Source organism: Monopterus albus, unplaced genomic scaffold (assembly GCF_001952655.1).
Source record: "Monopterus albus unplaced genomic scaffold, M_albus_1.0 scaffold422.1, whole genome shotgun sequence".
Taxonomy (NCBI): domain Eukaryota; kingdom Metazoa; phylum Chordata; class Actinopteri; order Synbranchiformes; family Synbranchidae; genus Monopterus; species Monopterus albus.
In genome coordinates, this window is record NW_018128302.1 from 31,292 (window position 1) to 55,701 (window position 24,410).

Sequence of the window (24,410 nt, forward strand, 5' to 3'; positions counted from 1 at the left end):
CCTAACCTTGGACAACTCAAAAAGCATGCCCCACTGTATATAACCCACATTCACCAGTAATACACTTCTTTGACATTTCACCCATTTCCACTTGTAGAGTTGAAACTGGTGTAAACTGGTGTTGCCTCCATTGCCCCAAAACAGTCTTAAAACATCCAACAAAGTCTTACATGCTAAATCATATTCATCAAGGAGCCAGAAAGATTCTGTCCCATAGACCAATACTCATCTTTTGGGTGGCAGAGTAGTATCATATTTAGTGTGTTTGTGTGTATAAATAAGTGAAAGGAAGGAAGGGAATAAAGAAAGGAGGCAGGAAGTAGGAAAGGGAATAAAAATTAGAGGAAAGGAAATAAGGATGAAAAAGGAAGAAATAAACATTCTACCAAGAAGGGCAATCTAATGTGTTAATGTTATAAGTGTTAGTAGGATTAGAAAGTGGTAGTACTGTCAGAAATACTAGTAATGAGAATAGAGGGAATGAATGGCAGTATTTTCCTGGCCTGGCTGATATCACATGCCTACACGGTTTGAGATTTCACACCATCAATTGAGCATTGTTTGTGTTGTGCAAACTTCTGACATAACCAGTTTAATTGCTACATCTAAATAATCAGCTGGCACACCCGCTGTCAGCTGTTGTTTCTTCATCATCAGTTCCTGTTCCTGATGATCGTTTTAAAGTTTACTCTTATGATTAAAAAATACTGACCTAACAACATTGAAACTAAAATATTAAAGGATCTGTTCACCCAAAATCATAGTGAGCTAATGTTTGTACTTACCACTTGTAAGTGGGTTGTACTTGCCTAGCCATGCAAATACATCAGTTTTGGTTTCGTCTAACCAGGTTTTGAGAGTTATATCTAAACAACATCTACAAAAAACTATTGTCATCTTGGACTGTAAATCATGATGGGCATTTTCCCAAACAAGGTGAATCAATAATGAAAACCACAGTAGCAGGGCTACTCTGGGTAAAGTGTCAACAGCCTGGTGCCTAGTGTGCATACAGTATATGAGAACACACATGGAGATTTCAACACCAAGCTTTGATGTTAGAGGTGATTTATTTCAGTTTTAGGATTGTCCATTAACAGGGGTGCTGTAAGTACAATAGGTGCGCTCACTTCTTAACAGGCTTGTATACAATTTCAATAGATAATGCAAGATGTAGAGGCAATGCAGGTCAGAAATTCTGTCAAGTCAAAGTGGTTCAGAAAACTGCAGTCACCCCTTTGGCTTCTGGTGTGTTGTAGGACTGATTTTAAAACTTTTGTTTTTAATATCCTCAGTGGTAAAGCTCCATCATATTTGGCTGAACTTTTATACAACTGTATACACTGTAGAGATCTCACATCCTCCTGCCAATTTCTTTTGGATGTCCTGAGATCAAGGTGCAAATGATGGGGTAACAGGGTGTCTGCTGTGGTTGCTCCCAAACTGTGTAATGCCTTACAACCAGACAGCCAATCCATTTCTGACCAAGCACTTTTTAAAACAAAGTTAAAGACTCAATTAATCCTTTTGGTAGTTTACAACAAGTAGAGCTCTGACATCTTTTAGATTGGTGTATATTCTTTTATCCACTTCGTTTTGTGTGAATTGTGGTTTTCCTTTGACTTAACATGAAGCACTCTGGTCAACGCTGGCTATATAAAGAAATTCGATTTTATCATGCTTGTGGAATATAAATCACAATGTTGACTTAAGTTTTCTACAAACTCTCAAAGACTGTTCAGTTTCATAAATGTCTGTCCAGTACTGCCTGATGGCAGCACTGTCCCTGCAAAGTGCTGCTCTGGCCATTGGGAGCAACTTGGGGTTCAGTGTCTTGCCTAAGGAAACTTCAACATGTGGAGAACGGGAATTGAACTGCTGACCTTTTTGTTAGGGGACAACTTCTTTACCTCTTGAGCCACAGTTGCCCCAATATGTTGATGTTACTACATTCTACTTGCAGATGAGTTTGATTTGTTGCTATTTTTTTGTTTCTCCTTACAACACTCGCTGCCTCTAAATGCCACCTATACACCCTTTCACTGCAGATTCAGGAAAAGGCAACTGTATTAATTGTTACAAAGCAGATGAAATTTTTTTTTCAAAATAACTATACAAGTACTTAAAGCAGAGGTAACCCTCCTCCCTTCACAAAGTAAATCTGCAAAGCTTCTTTCCATTTCTGCTGAAAATGAAGTCACAGGAAAAGTGATGTACATAAATGAAGAGGTAAAACTGAGATGTGAACATATAATAAGAATTGTGGCTCTATACTGCAAGTCTGCAGATGCACGTTCTGTGACAACTGTTTCTCCATGAAGAGAAGTAGAACTCGTAAAGCTCCAATTAAAAATACATACAAAATAAGTCATACAGAACTAATATGGCACCAAGATTATACAAGTATTATAAAAGGAAAAATAAAAATGTTATACTCTGTTAAAAGTAATAAGCTTTGTCAGACACACACACAAAGAAAACATTAGCTTTTATAACCGACTTTTTCCCTCTGGGATTAATTTACACTGAATATATTCAAATACAGGAAATGAGAGAAATAAAAATGATCCTTTCTTTTGTTTTTGATACAAACACAACAGAACTGTTTGCAGAAGATGTTTCATTTTACACAGACATTTTAACAAGTAGCTGAGATAGACCAACGACTATGAACAGAAATCCCTTTTTAGCCCAGACTACTTTGTTTAAAGTGGATTTCTCCGTCCAAATTCTTCTGTCTAACCAAAATGTGATATTTCAGTTAAATGTTAAACAGGACAATTTCAAATCTGTAAGTAGGTCTAACCCTAACCTGGCAATGTCCAGCACTGCCCGAGGCATACAGTTTATTTACAGGACTTTAATACAGAAAACCTAGACCCTTGACTCATGTATGATGGACACTGCATCACCACTTCCCTCCACTATGCAAAAGTGAAGCCCAAGTACAGTGGCTGCCATCTTGCTATTTCACAAACAGACCAGAAGTGGAGTGACAGCATCACACAGCCAATCAAAATACACCAAGTTTCATATAATCTAATAACTTATTAAATACAATTATCAGAAAAATGACCACATGTACACACATTGGTATGATATTATCTACCAAGTACTACAGAAATCACCTCTGGGAAAAATTTATTTGATCTGTACTTTGAATTTGTAGTTTGGCTCAGGTAACATCCACTAACACAGAGAAGGTGGGATTTATGATCTATCCGCTAATTAAGTAGTATAAGATTCCATTTCTTGGTCCAAACCTTGGTTTGTTCTTCTGGGTTCTGCAGTGTTGTGCTGCCCATTGTTTCATTAGACCTGAATCAAAAATAGATCAGCTATTTTTACCGGTTTTCTTGCAATGAAAAGTAGATTAGATAAGTCTCGGTATTCTTAAATTAATGTCGTAAAACTTCTAAAAGTGTGCTGTTTTGCTGCTTTGTAATGTAGCTAGCTAGTTAGCATGAAGTTAATGTAAACACTATACTGATGCATTTTACACTGATGAAAGTAATGGTAAAAGCCAGGAACTATTAAAAATGAGCTGGACACAACACTATATGAATACATTTACTATGACATGTGTGGTTTGGTCTAATTTGGTTATTTTGCTGTCAGGTAAAACGGTGACGCTGACAACTCTGAGCTGAAAGACCATGTACAGATTGTTTTAGTCCCAGACATGCCTCACTATTTATTTATTAGGTTTTTGTCAACAAGCAAAATTAGAATTGCAATTATTTTACACAAAAAAAGCATGAAACGGGGGGGGCGCGACAGGCTTCACCATTTGGGTCTGGAGAGGTTTGGACCAGGAAGTGAATGGAATCACACACTCCTTGCAAACCGAAAACCCAAGTAATGTGGAGTCTGTTCCATCAGTGCACCTAAAACATTTTTCACATTGGCACACACAAATTTCTACTCACTTCAGTGAGTGTAATGTTCGTGCTGTACAGCCCTGTATTTGACCAGTCTGTGATGTTCCACTCTGCAGCGCTATAAACTTAAACCCGCTGATTGTTCTTAGACCTTCAGAAAAGACTACCCCCAGACTAGATACTTTCATCGTCGGGAGAATGACACCTCGGGACTAAATTTAGGCCCTGGATCCTCCAGTGGAAAAACAGGTAGAGAAACTAATTTCCACAAAAGGTTCTTGATGCCCAGGGAAAGTTCCACTGGTGGAAATGCAGCTTATGAGTGGGATTTTAGAAAAGGAGCTGCATTATTCAAACTAAACATTTATACTGTGAAAGCACATACTTGTGTGTTGTTTGCTTTCCATACAGTGACATTTGTCACAGAGAAGGATCTGCGACCACTTGTTCCAACTTGAGCAGCATTATCAGCAGGCTAGAACAAGTCAATTGCTTTCCTGTAGAACAATGACCCAAACAGTCAACAAGCTTGGCCCAACAACCCTTCACTGTCTGGCTGCCAGTTTAGCAATAGATAAGGAGCCCAGGCAGTTTCATAAACAGAAAAATTCTCTCACACTGTCCATAACACATGACCATTACAGTCTTCCGCTGGCTGAACTGAATAACTGCCTACACACATGACTGGAGAAAAATACCTTGGTAGGTAGCTTCCTGTGTTACAATTCTGGTCCCAGGCTGCTACAAGTCCAACAGTTACCAAATTGGCCTCTACAGCAGACGTCCTCACAGGTCCACATTGCATCTAGTAAAAAATGCCCGACCAAGAACCAAAGTCTGGCCCAAATCATACTGGCTCTAATGTGGTTAATGAGGTAGAGAGAGTGTGACCTGGTAAGTTCAGGAGAAATGACAGAATTGTTGCCTGTTGCAATGCAACGGCCAACAATTGTTGCCTGTTGCATTGCAACGGCCAACAATTCTGACCTCCTTTACAATTCAACAATTCAGACCTCCTTGCATTGCAACGGCCAACAATTCAACAATTGTTGCCTGTTGCATTGCAACGGCCAACAATTCTGACCTCCTTTACAATTCAACAATTCAGACCTCCTTTATACAGTTCCAACCAAAAACTGAGCATTATCTTCATGGAGGAGGATTTAATGCAAGACAATTGGGTTATACTAGCTTTAATTAGGTGTCCCTAATAAACTGCTCAGTTGTTTTGCAGTGCCTTTGTTTCGTGAACATTCACTACACTACACTATAAAAGCAAAATAGACTCGAGGCTCAAAGATTTGGACTTGTCTGCAACATCACCTTGATTTGAGAACAGACCCACCCATTAATTACTGCTACCTAATCAGCTGCTGTAAATTATTCATGTTCTATCATTTAAGCCACGTGACAGTAAAAGAGATAAAAAAACACTACTTGCTACAAAGATTTACTCTCAGCCACAGTGACTTAGAGCAGCAGTCACAACATGAACAAGAGGGTTAAGACAGTGGCTGCTGGAGACCAGGTGAAGGGAACATACAACAGATTGGTCACACAAGGATCCACAATTTTAAGAGATAGGCCAAGACTAAAGTGCGTTGTCTTCAGAATGACAACACCCTTCTTCCTTGAAAGTCGGAAACACATCGTGACACCAGAGCAGACCAGGGTTGTTCCTTGTGTCAGTCCGTCACTTGTGATCTCGTTTTTTCTGTCTTGTATCATACCATTTATTTTAATGGCACCCTCCACTCTGTTTCACAGTGGCAGCTGGAGAAAATGCACACTGTACATTGGACACATATCTGTCTTCTTTAACACCATCCTTGTTTCATGAGCTTCTCAACCAGTGTCTTTTCCTGTACATCTTCAGACACGCACGTCTACAATGCCCTCATCTGCGATCAGACGCTGACTCTTGAGTCCTGGAGCCATCTGCTGCAGTTTTACCTGCTCCAGGTCAAAGGGGCCCAACCAGACGTCTTTGGCCCCTGTGGAGGATTGACTGCTGTTGGGCTGCTGCAGGCTGGAGCTGCCCCCTGTGGAGTACACTCCGGAGTCTCCACTGCTGTCGCTGTCTTGACGACTGTGTCTACCACCGGAAACAACAAGGAGAGGGTACATTTTCTTTTTATTTATTGTTTTTTTCTGCAGTGCTGTCTTGTTCTGAAGCTCAACCGGTATGACATAAATACATATAATTTCTTATTAAATGCACTTTGTAAACAAGAACACATTGCATGAACAGGTGTAGCATCAGAAATTAAAAACAACCTGACGTCTGGATCTAGGCCTGATGGGGGAGCTAGCAGGGCCCCAGGAGGAGGGCTGTGGATTTCTAGGACTGCTGGCTCTGCACAGACGGTCACCTTGTCACACAGCAGCTCTGATTCTGCATCCGGGGTGAGGAGGTGAGGAATAGCAGAGCCAGAAGAGTCACAAAGATACTGGAGCAAACACAAAGGAAAGGAGGACAGAAGAGAGACTGAGATGAGATACACTGGTAGAACTGAACAGAAACTTCAGACTCGCTCTACAGGATTTTATAATCTTAACCCATTTTGAAAACATGAGACCACAGACATAATGACAGCTTTAACAGATTTTTTTTCACATTTTAATCTTAAGAGCACACATGCTAGATGATTAACTCAAAAGGCAGGACTACACATACACGTGGTTTTTACTAAACACTTTCAGAGAAGTCGATTTCGGGGACCAGGGATCTTGCAGAAACTCATGTGATCAAATGTGATTTCAGAATAAAAGAAATATGGTGCTGGACATTTGTCAAACAGTAGCGCTTGTGTGTGCTGTGTTTTGCACAGTTTAAAACATAAAAAGATAAATTGTGGATGATAAGACAAAATCAACACATTTTGCAGTGGGACCTGGAGGTGAGTAAATAAAGTTGTATTACTCAAACAAGGAGTCTAGCTTCTTTATCTATAGGTTAGCTATATGTTATTTTACCAACATCATTTGGCCAACCCTATGTCAATAAAATTCAGTTTATGATAAAATACTATTTTCCCTTATGTAAACTAGGGGTGTAACGGTACATGTATTCATATCAAACAGTTCAGTACAGAACTTAGGTACAGGGCAGATGTGTACCATATGCAATCTTTAATATTAGTTAACAGTAAGCTTGCTTTGCGAGCAAAACTTTTTTTTTTTCAAATCCGCGTTCCATGTGCACATATTAAGGCAATTTATTAACACAAACGAGAAGCCAGAGCTAGAAGACCCTGCCTTATCATTAAGGTCTTCTGATTGGGAGCTGCAACGGGGTCTATAAGACACTGTTTGTTTAATGCGCTCAGGCTTACCAGTTAATGTGTTCAGTGGTAATCGGGTATGTGTTTTACAGCCCTAATGTAAACATTAAGTGAATGCCTGCTGTCTGCACAGCCAAAGCAATGAGAAAAAGTAAAACTGTGGCATGGTATGCGTGCATACCTCCATGAAGTGTGCATGCAGCTGAATGGAGGGGTACAATGTTGCCTTCAGGGTCCTGTAACACCAAAACGAGGTATACAGTGACAGCAGCATGACCAGGAAACACAACACCAGAGAGCCCAGGAAATACAGAAAGATCTGCCACCATGGAGTGTTACCTGTTAAAAGTATATAAACACACGTGTGAAGCACATGAACAGATCACATTTGAGCCTAGTCAGTTTTCGCATCTGGTTTCACCTATATACACTTATGTGGGCATATACAGTCAGGGAAAAAATTATTTGAACCCCAGCTGATTTTGTAAGTTTGCCCACTAACAAAGAAATGATCAGTCTACAATTTCAATGTTAGGTTTATGTGAACAGTGAGAGACACAACAATAACAAAAAAAAAATCCAGAAAAATGCATTACAAAACAAGTTATAAAGTATTTTGCATTTTCATGAATGGAATAAGTATTTGATTCCTTTGCAAAACGTGCTTTAGTACTTGGTGGCAAAACCTTTGTTGGCAATCACAGAGGTCAGACGTTTCTTGTAGTTGGCCACAAGGTTTGCACACATCTCGGGGGGGATTTTGACCCACTCCTCTTTGCAGATCCTCTCCAAGTCATTAATGTTTTGTGGCTGATGTTTGGCAACTCGAACCTTCAGCTCCCTCCACAGATTTTCTATGGGATTAAGGTCTGGAGACTGACTAGGCCACTCCATGACCTTAATATGCTTCTTCTTGAGGCAATCCTTTGTTGCCTTGGCTGTGTGTTTTGGATCATTGTCATGCTGGAATACCCAACCACGACCCACTTTCAATGCCCTGGCAATTATATTAGAAAACACGTACATAAGTTTGAGACCTTTAAGAGCTCCGGTTTAGATGAATGCCTTCAGCTTCCACCACATACGGAGAAATTAATCTCTTGAATCTACTCAAGCCTGATGTCTCTGAGTCCAGCAAGCACCTCTCCAATAAAGTCTAAATGGGAGCAGGAAATGGGTAATAAAATTTCAGATACATATTGGGAGACAAGCCTGGAAAATACTGTGGCTGGAGAGCTAACTAGCAGCATTAGTGAGTTACAATAGCTCACAGAGATTCCCTAGTGAGCTCGTTAATGACCAGTAAGCAAACGCATTTACTTAACTTGGTGGCTAACAGGAACAGGACAATGAACTCACACTAATCAATGAATGAATGAAAAAATACATTTGTAGCATGGACAGTGGCTGCAAGCCACACCTCTTTTGTGGAGCAGTTTATACTCTCACAGAGGAGGTTAAACAAATGTGAAGAGTGCAGCACACCTAGTTTTGGGGTCTGGCTCTCCAGCTAACCAGTCAACAGTGCAAGCTCTGTTTTGTCTACAGTCCGCTAGCTCCTTCCACTCACATGGAGACCTTGCGCATGTCTATGGCACAGACAAATCAGCAAAACCATGTTGGAGACTGACAGACATTAGCCATGAACACAGGAATTTCACTGTTGGTTTTATTATGGGCATTGTTGAAAATACAGTGAAACCTTTGAGTGCGAGTATAATTCATTCCAGCAACATGCTCGTAATCCAAAGCACTTGTATATCAACGCGAATTTCCCCATAATGGAAACTCAGATGATTCGTTCCACAACCACTTATTCATACAAAAACGATTACAGTAATACAAAATACAGTATAAAGTAAAAATAAAACAAATTAACCTGCACTTTGAAAAGAATCGTGGCTGGCATGAGGGGCCATTGTTGCAACATAGATGTTGACTATATGAGTGAGGTATGAGAACCAGCGGCTCAGTTGTGACGTGACGCTCGGTAGACAAAGTATACGTACTACTCGTATTGCAAGACCTCGCTCGTTTATCGAATCAAAATTTTTGCTCATCTTGCAAAACACTCGCAGACCGGGTTACTCGCAATCCAAGGTTTCACTGTACTATTAATATAGAAGCTGTCACATTGTCTGCTTTTATATAAAGTCTCTGGTACAAATCAAACCAAAGTGCTTTTACCATGTCATGCCAAATATGATATGTAGCCCTGAACCAAAATTAAGTTCCCTGAAAAAAATGGTAATCAAATTAAGTCATACAGAAACATGATTTCTGTCCTGGCTAATGAGACCTTGTGTTGGGCTTACACTAATGTATACAAGAGTCAAGTCAATAAATTGACTGATTTATAACAAACTTTCTTAAAAATGCTGAATTAGGTCCTAGGCAACTGCATGTCCATGAACTGGGATCCACAGAGTCTTGACTAAACATAATCATCTGTCCAATGACAGACATGCAGGTCCAGTTGTTTGCTTTTCATTGTCAGGTTTATGCATTCCATGTGCTAACTTCAGTGCCAAGTTCTTTTTGAATATAGGTGGCTTTAGCCATGTAACTGTGTGTGGTCTTTTCCACATGTAAATTCCTGAACAAGCCCCAAGTCTGTAAACATGGCTTGGAACATTCAATATAATTCAATCTCGTCTTTTGAACTGTACGAGTGGAGGCTTTTCAACCCCCTCAACACTCAAATGGCCTCTGCCATGACTGTTCACGTAGAACCTCAGAATGTTTGGAGGTCAGATGATGGCATTGCTGGCCTTGGATTTCCCAAGCTACCATCCATGATAAAATCCTTGCTAGCGGTGAAAAGGGTAAATCATAAATAGGCAGGTGGAGTCTGATGGTGGGCTCTTGCATACTTCTGAGCTTCTTGCTCTGCATGTTCGATTCCACTGCCTTGTCCCAAGTTTGAAACACCTTCGATATACAGCACAGTTTGCTTCATAGGCATTTCCAGGCACTGGCTACCAAGGCCTTATTCTAATGATGCAGTGTGACAAACATTTAAGACCCATGCAATCTGAATTTAAAACAATTTAATACTTTTCATGACCATTTGTTACAAAGTGTATTTAAGGTATTTTAAGACTTTTTAAGGACCCACAGGCACCCAGATTTCTTCATCTTTTAATACCTATGCAATTATTCAAAGAAATAATTGACAGATAAGTTGAGTGCTAAAATAGTTGTTAGTTGCAGCCCTAAACTTAAAGAACTCATTTTGGTAGGCCAAGTACCAAGCTTGATCACAATTATGTCTTAAAACAAAAGTCTATATAATCCAATGAAGACAGTCCACCCTCCACAAACCCCGAATCACTTCTGTCAAAGGGTACAATCTTCACTGTCACTAACATCAAATGTAGATCTCATCTGTAAGTTACCTTCAGTCTGCATACACTGGGGTGAGGTAAAGCTGCTGCTCTTGTTATAGAAGTCATCACGTGACTGGATGCTCACACAATACCATGTCCAGGCCTTCAGGTTTGGTAGTGTCACCATGTTGGCACTGCTTCTTAACGTCTGGGTTCTTAAGGCCTAAAGGACACATGACAGAGGAGGTGAGATTTAAACATTACCACTTCCTGTCATTTATTTATGAACCGGTACACTACACTTAAAACGAGATAATGTGATGGGATTCTGTAAGGACATGCTGGTAATTAAATGTTGTAGGAGTTCTGAAATTCTGCTGGAATTAGGTGCTGGAGGGCAGCACCTAAGTGTTTTCGCAAAACACCTTAAGCCAAATGAAAATAAAAAGGTCTTTAAGCAACTTGACGGGTGTAAAGCTAATCTAGAGGTACCCAAGATGAAATATTAAATGGACTCAGTCCAACAGGTTGAGTTACATACACAGGTACAGTTAAAACCAATACAGATGGAGCACATTTTTAAACCAAACTGCATCTGGCACATGGTGGTAGATTCAGACCCTGTCCATGTGATTCTGGCCAAAACAAGGCCTCATTTGTGATTGGTCACATGACAACTAGAGAAACGATACAAGCTTCGAAGCAAGGCTTCATTTGGGAATACCCCCTCTGCTTAACACAAGCTTCAACGTTTGGGTGTCACACATAACATCACTATAAGACAACTGTTTGGAGTTGTCAATGAGCATTTAAAAGAAAAAGAATCTCTAGTCTGATGAGACCAATACTGAACACTTTGGGCAGCACGGACAGGGAGACTGGTCAGAATTAAGGGACATGGTATTAATAAAGCCAAATGCAGAGAGTTCACTGAAGAAAACCTGTTCCACTATATTGCTCCACAGCTGTGCTTCTGAAGGCATACACTAACTGGTCCCTGAAGCCCCTATGACACTAGACCTTAAGAACAATCTTTATAAAAATTAAGCAATTTCGCAGTAAAGCTTCCAATTATGGATACTCTTTTCCCTGGCTATTTGTTGTCTTTTGTTTGTAATGTGGCCTACACCCAAATATTTGACATACTCATCAGATCTGCATTGGCTCTAGGTTATTTCAGGATAACCCATAGCAATCTGCTACTCCCTTGTCAAACTTAACGGACCTGCTTGCATGATACAAAGCAGCTAGCAGGAAATTATGGCACCAGACAGAAGCTCAGGTACTTATTTAAAATTAAGCCATCTTGTAGCACAGACCAGAAACACCTCTACTATGTTTACATGGCAAAACAAAACCAATAAACCAAGCATACAAAACTGAAACCAGGTGCACTGCAAACAGGGCTGAATATGGAGTCTCAGGGGTTTTGCCAGGTGTTTTTAGGAACCAAAGAAAAATTGAAAGTGTGAAGAGAAGAAACTGCTAAATGTAACATGTCTGCAAGGCTGTCTTGCCATTTCTGAATGAAGCTTTTACACAAGACACCACGTAGCAAAAGGCCTCTAATACAAACAATTGGGTAATTTATGTCAAAATAAATTGCAGTTCAAAGTCCGTTCCAAAGACAATTTGATGCTGTAGTAAGGTTAGTCCAGTGCAATACTGCATGCACAGGCAGGCGTTTCCTACCTGGCTGTCTATGGAGCGTTCCCAGTAAAGAATATGGTAGTACAACTTTGGAAGATGGTCCTTCATGGAAGTGTTGTTGTTGGTCAGAGGGTCAAAGATGAAAACATCCAGGTCACTTCCAGCAGGTTCAGTCTCCACTTTGCTTGGCGGACCCACAGCAGCTAGCAGGCGCAAGACAAAGACAACACATGAGATCCAAGAGTGACTAGATTAAGGGATGTTCTGATGCGGACTGTTTGTGTTTCTCCTCTCCTATTTTCAAAGGTTTATTTGCACAAACTTGCTTTCTAATAATAATAAAAAAGTTTCATATAAAATCTATTTCCAGACTGTTACTACAGAAATGTACACCAATCAGCCATAACATTGTGACCACTATCAGGCGAAGTGAATAACACTCATTATCTCATTACAGTGGCACCTGTCAGTGTGTGGGGTAATATCTGGCAGCAAATGAACATTCAGTCCTCGAAGGTGATGTGTTGGAAAAGCATAAGGATATGAGAGACTTTGACAAGGCTCGGGGAGGCGTGAAAGTACCCCTGAGGAAGCACCATCTTAACCGCATCCCTCTTCCCACTGTTATTATGGGGAATGTGCAATCCCTGAGAAACAAGGTGGATGAAATCCAGAGTAATATCCGACACCGAAAGGATTTTAAGGATTACTGTGTCATGGCGTACTCTGAGTTGTGGCTTACTGAGCATGACGGTGACCCGGACCTCTGGATGGACGGAACACCTTTTCGTTTGGACCGGCAGGCACAGGTAACAGGAAAACGCCAGGAAGGCGGAGTATGTTTATATGTCAACAAACGGTACTGTACATCGGTGATGGTCAGGGAATGCATCTGTACCCCGGATGTGGAACTCCTGTCTGTCTCGCTGCATCCTTTTTATTTACCTCTGGAGTTTCCTCAACTTTTTATAACGACTGTGTATATTCACCCAAAGGCGGATGCTGCTTCTGCCTCCAGTACCATCTTTGATGTAGTACAGAGGCTGCAGTCGATTTCACCGGAGGCTCCAAATTTTATTCTCTGGGATTTTAACCATCTGTCTTTGAAAAAGACACTTAAAAACTTTTATCAGAATGTCTCCTGTCCAAAGACACTGGACTTTTGTTATGGATCAATAAAGGGGGCTTCCCTTCCCCTCCCTCCCTTGGGCTCCTCTAATCATAACTGTGTGCATTTGTTGCCCACATATAAAACTGTTTTAATAAGAGAAAAGACAAAGACCAGGGACATAAAGGTATGGACAGATGAATCGGTGCTCTGCCTTCAGGAATGTTTTAATTGCACAGACTGGGATATGTTCAGGCAGTCCTGCAGGGAAGATCTGGTCTCATTGGTGGATGTGACATGTTCTTACATGACCTTTTGGAGGGATATGATTATCCCATATAAGCATGTCAAAATATATCCTAATATATCCTTGTGCACATGAACTGAGTCCTGTGTTTCAGTATATTTTTAATAAGTCTCTCCAGACACAATATGTACCTAGGCTCTGGAAGGCTGCTGTTGTTGTCCCTGTTCCTAAATCCAGCTGTTCGGCAACTCTGAATGATTTTAGACCAGTCGCTCTGACTTCAGTTTTAATGAAGATTTTTGAAAGGCTGGTCAAATCGGAGATCCTGAGGCAGACTGAACATGTGCTGGATCCTTTGCGGTTTGCATATAGGCCTCACAGAGGAGTGGAGGATGCCACAATTACTCTGCCCAATATGCTTTTTAGGCATCTGGATCAAAGTGGGACACACACCAGGCTTTTATTTGTGGATTTGTCTTTTTCTTTTAATACAATACAGCCTCACATTTTAATTGAAAGGCTTCTACAACAATTTGATTTGAGTAATAATCTGGTAGTTTGGATTTTGGATTTTTTTAATCAACAGGACAGAGAGTAAGGGTCAACTGCATATTATCTGACCAGAGGGGTTCTTCCACTGGTTCTCCTCAAGGGTGTGTGTTGTTACCTTTACTTTTTATTCTCTACACAAATATGTGTCAGAGTAGATGTGACAATAGAACTATTATAAAGTATGCTGATGACTCAGTTATTGTTAGTCTCCTCAGTGATGGTGAAAGTAGCCATGGTTCAGTCATTGAGGATTTTGTCCATTGGTGTGAGGAATCCTATCTGCAACTAAATACAACAAAAAGTAAAGATATGCTCATAGATTTTAGGAGGAAACCTCATAGGCACGAAGTCAATTTAATTAAGGGGCAGACTATTGAATATGTGCAAACATACAAATATCTGGGGACAATCATTGACAGCAAATTGAGTTTTGAAGAGAACTGTGAAATGGTATGTAAAAAGGGTCAGCAACGTCTGCATTGCTTAAGGAAACTGGCATATTTTCATACTGACCGAACCTTAATGAATATGTTTTATCGAGCTTTTATTGAATCTATTTTATCGTTTTCGCTAGTATCATGGTTTGGTCAGATAACGTTAAGACAGAGGAAATCCTTGGAGCAAGTAATTAAGTGATCTAGTCGCTTGCTTGGGGAGTCACAGTTAAGTTTAGCAGCCCTGTACAGTAGACAGGTACAGAGGGTGGTTACTTCTATTCTGAATGATGACTCCCATCCCTTGCACTGCCACTTTCGGCTTCTTCCTTCTGGACGAAGGTTTGTCGTCCCGAGATGTAAAACGCAGCGTTATAGAAATAGTATTGTCCCTGCTGCTGTTATAGAGTTAAATAGGCTGTAGTAATATATTGCAAGTAATTTTAGGTTTTCTTCAGATGTTTTCTTTCTTTTATGTCTTGATTGGTGGAGCCCTGAGTACTTTTTATTACTTTTGGTGTAGGTGCCAGGTTTTATGTTATTGTATTTTATTCTTGTATTTTGTGAATGTGTCAAGGATGTCATTTGATCTGACTACAAGACAAATTTACCTACGGGTATACAATGAGTACGGAAAGTATTCAGACCCCCTTAAATTTTTCACTCTGTTATATTGCAGCCATATGCTAAAATCATTTAAGTTCATTTTTTTCCTCATTAATGTACACACAGCACCCCATATTGACAGAAAAACAGTCACTGCAGCGTAAAAGGGGCTTGGTCTGTTTACCTTTAGTCATAGTCGAACTGATGCAGCATTTTTACATTTCAGACAGTCATGACAAAGCTGTAAAGTAAAGGCAATATTTAAGCTTTAATTCATATTTTTAAAAATCCTATGATCATTTATTTAGGCTATTTTAGTATGCAATTATTTATTCTGACATTTTGATCCATCACTTGCTGCCTGAAAGGGATTTCTGTCACCTGTATTAAGTAAATAAAGGGAAAATCCTGAAAGTGTTTCCTCCTTTCTTATGCAAATAAGAAATCTGAATCCAATGTTAATCCATCGTTTTTGAAGCTTTTGGGGAGGGGGAGGGGGGGTAGCCCATTTATTTACAAACAGGATTTTCTTAAACATGCACCGAGTTTGTCAAATAACCATTAGTTGGTCTAGTCATGCCAACACAAGTGTTTTACTTGGCCAGTAACCTGACACTTCACATCCTCCTCAAAATGATTAGAGGTAGGCTGAAACAGGCCCACTCTCATAAAGTGTATCCCAAACATGAATGATACCCTGAAGGTGTGCCGTATCAGTCAGAATCCTAACAAGCCCAAACATATTGTATGTTTTCTCTCTGGGTGCGTGTATACAATTCAGAAACTGAGACCTACACTTTCTCCACAATTTTAGGTTTAATCAGTGTGTGCACTTGTATGGTTGTGCCAACAGGACTGAAGTAGACTAAATAGGAGGGAAAAAAGGGTTTCTAGTAACACTGTACTCACTAATACAGCTACTCAAAACACGGAGCCCGCGTCTACCTCGACTTCCCAACGACCTTCGCATTGTGGCTGCAAGCAATGAACAGAGAGGTGAAGTGAGACCAACAAGAAAAAAAAAAAAAAAAAAAAAAAAAAAAAACATGAAATGATGGACAAATTTGTGCTCTTTCAGACAGTATAACTATGATGGGTTAGGTGTTAGAGCTACTACTTAGTATTGCGTGTTTGAGGAAAAAAAACATCACAGTAGGATACAAGGCCACTGTGTCGGTTGCTGCATAGTGGGCATTACATGAATATATACACAGTATATATCTTTAATCTTTACTTACCTTTTGGTTAAGTGCCTTCCTCAAGGAATCACAGTGTTAATGTGGGTGAAGCAAGCATTGCTTTGTCACCTGCACAAGCCAAGGACTGAACCAGCAACCCTCTGGTCACAAGCTTGCTTCTATATAGTTAAAGGTGGTGTGGTACTGGAGTACATTATATTCACAGGTGTTCCTAATATTCTGACCCTCTCATGAATGTAGCTGGAAAGGACAAAAAATATAGACACACCTCTGAAAATAATATAGTCCAGTACTATGACCTCAATATTAAACAACTGAATTTATACATTTGACAATTTCACCAAAAACGGAAACATTTTGAGCTTCAGGACACAGATGTGTTTATGAAGCTCCCCCCAAAACACGCCATCCCCACACACTTGAAGCATGTTCCCACAGCTTTGTGCACAGCTTGCATGCTTTTTGTTCGGTTGCTTTTCAGTCTTCTCTATCAATCGTGTTTTTTTGTTTTTTTTTTTGATGACTTGCGGTTAACCATCTGAGAACACATGCTGCCATAGGCTTGTTTCCTGTTAACTCATTCTGTCCTTTACCCACTGTCGCACTCTCCTTTCACTCATCTCTCATCCCCTCTTTCTCTCACCATCTTTATCAGGGCAGAATTCTTTCTGCACCCAGTCAGAGTGATGCCCATTTACATTGGCTCGTACACGAAGCACATAGATGCTCAGGTAGTGAAGGTTGAACACTGTAAGATCACATGATCTCCGTGACATCTCTTCACAGGCTGTCGACCAGTCTGGACTCTTCTTCTTGGAATTCAGCTTGTACTTCAGCTTGTACTTCCTGGATCAATGACAAAAAAGAAAATGCAGGGCACTTATCATGGTAACTGTCGTGAAGTAGACGTCCTTAATTTCAAAAGGAGGAAAAAATACAAGGAATGACTCTGGGTGAAAGACTCTTGGGTGCATTAACTGATGCCATCAAACCTTAAGATGTTTTCTCAATCTCCAGTCAGAGCTCGACTGAACTGAACAAACTAAGTGAAGAGTTTACAATCACACACGTCTCTCTCAGGTGTTGTAAAAGTAATTATTTCTCCTGTGGGAAATAAATGTCTCTACCCAACATCTTGGCATTCTGGCCAACAGTTGTTGAAATATTGCATTTCTGACCAAAGTGGTGGACTGACTAAAACAGCCCTCCTTGGAGCCACACTGCTTGTATGCACAAGTGAGTGAAACCTACCCGACATATTGCGTGGTGAAGTTGACAGCGTGACTCTCTGCAGAATTCTGGTCCCAGTCCCAAGTCAGTGTGTAATTGGTGTTCAAGGTAATCATGATCAAGTCCTGTGGTGGGGCCAGCCCTGCTCCAGCTGAAACAAACAAAGGCAGACCTAAACCCACATGGCAACACAGTTGATGCTAAATGCTGGAGAAATGTCAAATATTTGTTAGATAAAAATTCTAAACTAACAGATTACCGTATTTTCCGCACTATAAGGCGCACCTAAGAGCCTTAAATTTTCTCAAAAATCGGCCGTGCGCCTGATAATCCAGTGCGCCTTATGTGTGCACTGAGTTCCAAAATCTGTAAAAATGTTGTTCTGCGACTTTGGTAAGCGCTCCGCTTGATTGACTGTCGGACCATTTCCCGCTGACACAGGGACGTAATACGTACACTACGTACGCTGGCAGTGATAAACCAGTCTAAACCGGTCTAAGAACCCCTGAAAATGGCACCAGTGAAGAGACATGCTTACGAGGCACAATTCAAACTACAGGCTATCAGTTACGCGGTTGTAAATGGGAATAGAGCAGCTGCGAAAGAATTCAAAATCAATGAATCTATGGTTCAGAAGTGGATTTGTGGGAGAAGATTGATTAAAAAATAATGTGAGTGTATTGTTAAATAGTAGAATAAAGTTCAACTAAACTTACCGACAGAAAATAAAGTAAAAATTTTGATAATATTCCAAAAACATCTGATAATGTTAACCTGGAAAACTGTGAGAAGCCTTTTTCATTTTTGTCTCACAATCTAAATACAGTAAGCAATCCATTATTCAAGAAAATGATTATTATACTGACCTGACCTACACTATCAATGAGGGCAGGCCAAAAATAGCAACAACTCTCTGTATAATAGAGTTCAAAGTCAACAAAATGACCATAAAGTTGAATCAACATCTCTATAAAACTGTTTGAACAAAAACTGAACATTATCACCTGCAGGACTGTTGGATTAGGCTGGATTAAATTAGTTTGGTGTATCTAAATGAGCGCCACAGTAGTGAGTCCTAAGACCCAGAACTGAGTCAGCATTTCTGCACTTCTGGTGCCCTTGCCCTTAAGTCTGGTGGATTTTTGAATGTGTTTTTGTATAAACGCCTGAAATAAGGGCTGCAGTTAACACAAGGCCAATATATTTTCACATTTTGTTCTAAAAAATGCTTTTGTGTGTCTTAAAAAAGGCTAGCATGCGGTTGCTAACATGATTAAATTAGAATACAAAAGCTGTCTGGGATATTAAATGTCATCATGCTGAACAAAGAGACCAATCTACTTACTAGCCTACCTTTACAGCCTCATTATCTTTAAACTCATGCACTTGTTGTTTTGACACAACCATGATCACTAGTTAGATCAGCTCACTCTAAGGGGAAAGGATTTTGTAGATGAGGGTAAGTGCGCTGAACCCAATTACAAGTTAGAAGCTGTGGTGGTGACGAAGTCATGGGACCCTGGTGTAGTTCATTTAAAGCCTAACAACAGCTTTTTACTTCTGGTGATTGCATTTGTGCTTCAAAAACAAAAGCGGTGTTCACTTGTGAAGATTATCTTGCTGAACAAAAGTGTCATCAACTGTTGTTTGTCACAGAACTTATTTTCCCACATTAATCCAGAAACCTATAGGAAAAATCCCATTGGCTTTTTGTCGAGGGAACCAGGGTGATGCAAACCTCCAGGTTGGCCTACAAGGATATATCATCCATACGGCACTCTATAAACTGATCACTCTGTGCATTTAGTTTTGATTTTTAAGAAGTAATTTCCTAAAACATACGGTCATTGCAGTTTTTATGCAGAACTTATTCACACCTTACTAATGTGTCATGCTGACAATAAAAAAGTACAACTATTACCAGACCCTTCCCTTAAATATTTTGGTAGAGGTTGTTACAGTAAAAGAGCCACAGCATTACACAACATGAAAACAGAATTTGTGCCAGTGTGAAACTTGATTGAAATCTTGACAACAACAAAACCTGTTGCGACAAACTGGACAACACTTGACATGATGCTGCAATACTTTGCCCTACAGCATGAGAAGAAACATGGGTTTTTTTCCCCAAAATGTGCCTGTAAATATGATAAGTTAACTTTTACTGTGTACTTGGAAGACAAGAGTACATTAAAGACATTTTATACAGTTTTTGGTTTTGAGAGAAAAACTTTCAAATGATATTTTAAAAAGACAACTCTGGCAATTGGAAGGCCAGTGATGCCCAAAACTGTGAATACATAAACAAGCACATTAATGCTCACCTTAAGAAAATCAAAAGGGGAATAATTTTATCTTTGTATAATACAGCATTTGATGAGACTTCAGCAAAGACAAACCGTGCTCTAAAGTCACACTAAATCTGACACGCACACTGTGAAACACTGAACTCAACAAAGAGGAACAAAAAGAAAAAGCAGAACTGTGAATATTTTTAGCTGTGATTTCAGACACCTGTGTGCACAGTAAGAAATTTCTTTGTATGTAGTGAAAGAACATTGGGAACTGAAGCAACTCACCACCACCACCAAATTCAAAAAAGGGGAAAACTCATCAGCACATGACCAAGCACAGAATGCATGACTAACACAGGACATATTTGAGTGAAGCATAAATGATGTTTTGGGGAGGGTGGCTCCTCTCAGTGCTGTCTGTGTGGGTTTGTGTATGTGTCCCAGCTTGCTAGGTCTCAGTGAACTCCTGAGCATTTTGGCTGATGAAGTTACTCAATACTTTCCTCAATGACTCAGTTCCTCTTATTCCTTTACTTCTGCAAGTCTCATGACATTCTCTCAGCCACAGTGCCACTTAAGTCACACAAATTTCATTCCATGCCAACTGAAACCCTAATATTTCATTCTCAACATCTTCAGAAGACTCAGAACCTACCACACCACCCTGGACTATAAACAGACAGACCAAGGTCAAAGTGTTTGTCATATGCACAGTTAGGAAACGCGTTTCCCTGTACAATGAAATTCTTACTTTGCCGTCCACATGAATGCTACACAATACAAGTGAAATATAAAGTAGATGAGCAGTGACAAATCTGATCAAAGAGATGTTGTTGACAACTGCTAACAAAATACCTCAGTCTACAGTAAGAAGGAAATATGACACTTACTCTGAGTTGTCTGGCTCATTATTATCAACAATTCTAATGTTTAGAAACCTATACATGGAGTCCACAAAGAGTTGTAAAATCAAATACCTAGACAGTATTTATATTTTAACAAATACATGACATAAGAAAACACCGCTGATAAGTTCCTTGAAGTTTGGCTATCAAAGTATTAGGATTAAAATACAAGTGTTTACATATGAAAAATCAACTTGTCAGAGCTCTCTGAAAGGCAAACTATGTCATGGCAAGACCACTACTCAATCTCACACATGCAGTTAAACTGAAAGGTTTACTTAGGTTGAAGTCATTAAAACTGATACCATGTTAACAAACACGTTTGGCAAGTTGGTTAGGACATGTACTTTAGGCATGACACGAGCAACTTTTCCAATAGTTGTTTACAGAGAGATTAATCCACTTATAATTCACTATATCACAATTCCAGGGTGTCAGAAGTTTCTATACATTCAGCTGACTGTGCCTTGGAAGATTTCAGAAACTGATGCCATGGGTTTAGAAGCTTCTGATTGGCTAACTGACGTCATCCGAGTCAGTAGGAGGTGCACCTGTAACTGGTGTATTTTAAGACCTACCTTCAAACTCAGGAGCTCTTTGTTTGACATCATGGGAAAATCAAAAGAAATCAGCCAAGACCTCAGAAAAAAAAAAACTGTGGACAAGTTTTTTGATCCTTGGAAGCAATTTCAAAACACCTGAAGGTTCCATGTTCATCTGTACAAACAATACTACACCAGGTATATACGCCATGGGACAACGCAGCATCGCACCACTCAGGAAGGAGGTGTGTTCTGCCTCCTAGAGATGAATGGAGTTTGATCTGAAAAGTACAAATCAATCCCAGAACAACAGCAAAGGACTGTGTGAAGACACCGGAGAAAACAGGTACCATGGTATCCATAGCCACAGTAAAACCAGTCTGATGTTGGCATAACCTGAAAGGCTGCTCAGCAAGGAAGAAGCCTTGGCTCCAAGACGCCATAAAAAAGGCCAACTACGGTTTGTAGCTGCACATGGGGACAAAGATCTGCCGTTTGGGAGAAATCTTCTCTGGTCTAATGAAACAAAAATTGAACTGTTTAGCCATAATGACTATCGTTATGCCTGGAGGAGAGACTTGCAAACTGAAGACCACCATCCCAACCGTGAAGCACGGAGGTGGCAGCATCATGTTGTGGGGGGGCTTTGCTGCAAGAGGGACCGGGGCACTTCACAAAACAGATGGCATCATGAGGAAGGAAGATGATGTGGATATATTGAATCAACATCTCAAGACATCAGCCAGGAAGTTGAAGCCTGGTCACAAATGGGTCTTGTCCAAATGGACAATGATGCCAAGCAGACGCCCAACGCTGTGGCAGAATGGCTTAAGGGCAACAAAGTTGAGGTACTGGAGACACCATCATAAAGCCCTGACCTCAGTCCAATAGAAACTCTGTGGGTAGAAATGAAAAAGCATGTGCAAGCAAGGAGGCCTCCAAACCTGACTCAGTTCCACCAGCTGAACATTTTCAGCATATTTTAACAATAACATGATAATAATGATAACATATTAGTGATAATTGTAGTCACTATAATCATGATATTACATTTTCATACTGTTTCATATCACACTGCATACTGGACAGGGTCCGAATTTAACACCCACCAGGTGCCAAATGCAGGTCGATTTTATTGGTAGACTGGCAAGTTAATCTCAGAAGACTACCAACCACACTGGCGGGTAAATATTTCCAACAAAATAGGCTATTCATGTGATAAAACGGTATCTTGTCTATATTATGGGTGTCCTGCTTCTGTCTGTTGGAGTTTGAAACACATGTATTCAGTGAAGACCCACCCCTACTATGCCCCTGTTCAGACCAGTCGCCTGTGAATGGTTAAATCTCTGAGTCTTCACACCTCAAGCATAAAGCATTACAAGCACCATGTGTAAACACAGAGCTGACTGCATGTGTGAGAGAGGAGCAGCCCTCCCCCAATCTCGACAGAGGGAAAATACAGTGGGAAAAACAGAGCAGGATGGTCCGTAGTCAGGCTATTCTTGGTGATGGTTCAGATAAGTACAGGGTTTACCGCTCAATACACTCAATAGCACATACTGAAATACCACTTAGCAGCACATACTGCATGTTAAGTAGAATTTTGCAATGAAGTCTTCTTGAGTTGTATTGTGGCATTTAAATTGTATTTCAAAAATGAATTTATTAACTGCTTATTGATATGCTAAAACTAATTTTGCTTCAGAGTTTGCTCTTTACATTTGTATTCAGCATAATCCCTTATCTCAGTGAATTTCCAAAACAAATGTATATGTGGCACAAAAAGGAACTGTATTATTTTGGTCGGTCCAAAAAAAAGTTTGGCCGATGAGTCAAAAAGCTAGTTTCAGACCTTGATTCTGGGCACTCCCCGATCATTTTTTATCTGCTTCCTTTGCATTTCAACTGTGCACTCCATTACATGACAAAATTATTGTGATTATTATTCTTTTAACTGCATTTCACAGAGGAAGGACAAACCACACAGAATAAGTAGCTTCCGTTTCGTTGAGCATACCTAGTGACGACATTTCACAACTTTGTATGCTTCGTGTATTCGGATTCTTATTAGCTCCTACTGGATGTGGCTCTGACATGACATGACACTTTATTACAGACTCAAGGTCCAAGTTCAAAAACAAATAAAAGCAATAAAAGAACATGAATGTTAGCAAGCCTAACTAACGTAAATAATTCTGAGCTGGCGTTGACTGATATCTGTTCTTTTGGCTTTTAAAAAAAGCTGTCTTCGTCCTCATAACACACTGCTGGCTGTTGACATAACTGAGATTTTTTGCTTTCGAAATATCAAGCTGCCTCATCAGCTATTACACCAGCTGTATTAACATGCATCAGTTAGTTAACGTTACACATCTATTGCCGAGTGGCAAGATACTAAGAATGCGTTTAGCACTTGATTCGACAACAAGCTAATACGCCACCAACGTAACCAAGAAAGGATGATATGACAAATTTAAATCTACAGTACACTGGTAGAGACACTAACAGCTAACGTTACAACTATAGATTAGCTAGGTGTAATTACAATCTGTCTTCTTTGGAAAAGTTAGCCAAATAAACACCGCTCTGAAATACAAATCGAGAAGCGTTAGCATGCTAGCTAAGAAAAGACTTACCAACGCTGCTTTGGAGGGACCAAAAAATAAGGCCGACAATGAACGCAGTGAACATGTTTGACATTCTGCGAGGTAACGCTACTGACAATAAACCTTTCCACGGACGGTTTTTCATTGCTCGTTGTCTCTATCCAGACTTCTCAAGAGCAAACTTAGGCCTTCCGTCAATAAACGGGTCTATGTGCCAAATTCCTGTAAGCAGCGATCAACACCAACTTCTGCAAAGTGTGCCGACTGAACATACTGTTCCGGTTGTACTTTCAAAATAATTGCCAGGTCCCATGGCATCTGAAGAATTTAATTTGCATTTAACACGAAATATTTGTTACTAAGTAAGCAGCAAAATAAATCGTATTATTATTGTTCCCCACATACACTCAGATCTTCATATCTTATTATACAATAGGCCTATCATTAAACGTCAAAGTGTTTATTTGTCACATGCACAGTTAGGAAACGTGTTTCCCTGTACAATTAAAACCTTACTTTATTATCCATATGAATGCCACA

The 24,410-nt window shown here is 40.0% G+C and overlaps 1 protein-coding gene across 2 annotated transcripts; it reads right to left on the minus strand.

The window, feature by feature from the left end:
• Positions 1-2,236: 2,236 nt before the first annotated feature.
• On the minus strand, positions 2,237-24,142 carry LOC109951987 (interferon alpha/beta receptor 1b-like). Of its 2 annotated transcripts, none has more exons than XM_020586791.1 (9): positions 23,901-24,142; positions 17,542-17,671; positions 16,934-17,136; positions 12,187-12,347; positions 10,564-10,717; positions 7,347-7,504; positions 6,159-6,331; positions 4,992-5,976; positions 2,237-4,894 (listed from the first exon to the last, which is right to left on the minus strand). In XM_020586791.1, exons 1-8 carry the CDS (start codon positions 24,013-24,015, stop codon positions 5,754-5,756), a joined length of 1,317 nt encoding a protein of 438 aa, XP_020442447.1. In that variant the 5' UTR covers positions 24,016-24,142; the 3' UTR covers positions 2,237-4,894; positions 4,992-5,753. The 2 variants fall into 2 exon arrangements, with proteins under 2 accessions (XP_020442447.1, XP_020442448.1); XM_020586792.1 differs by having other exon boundaries at positions 2,237-4,868; positions 4,966-5,976.
• Between the last annotated feature and the right edge of the window lie 268 nt (positions 24,143-24,410).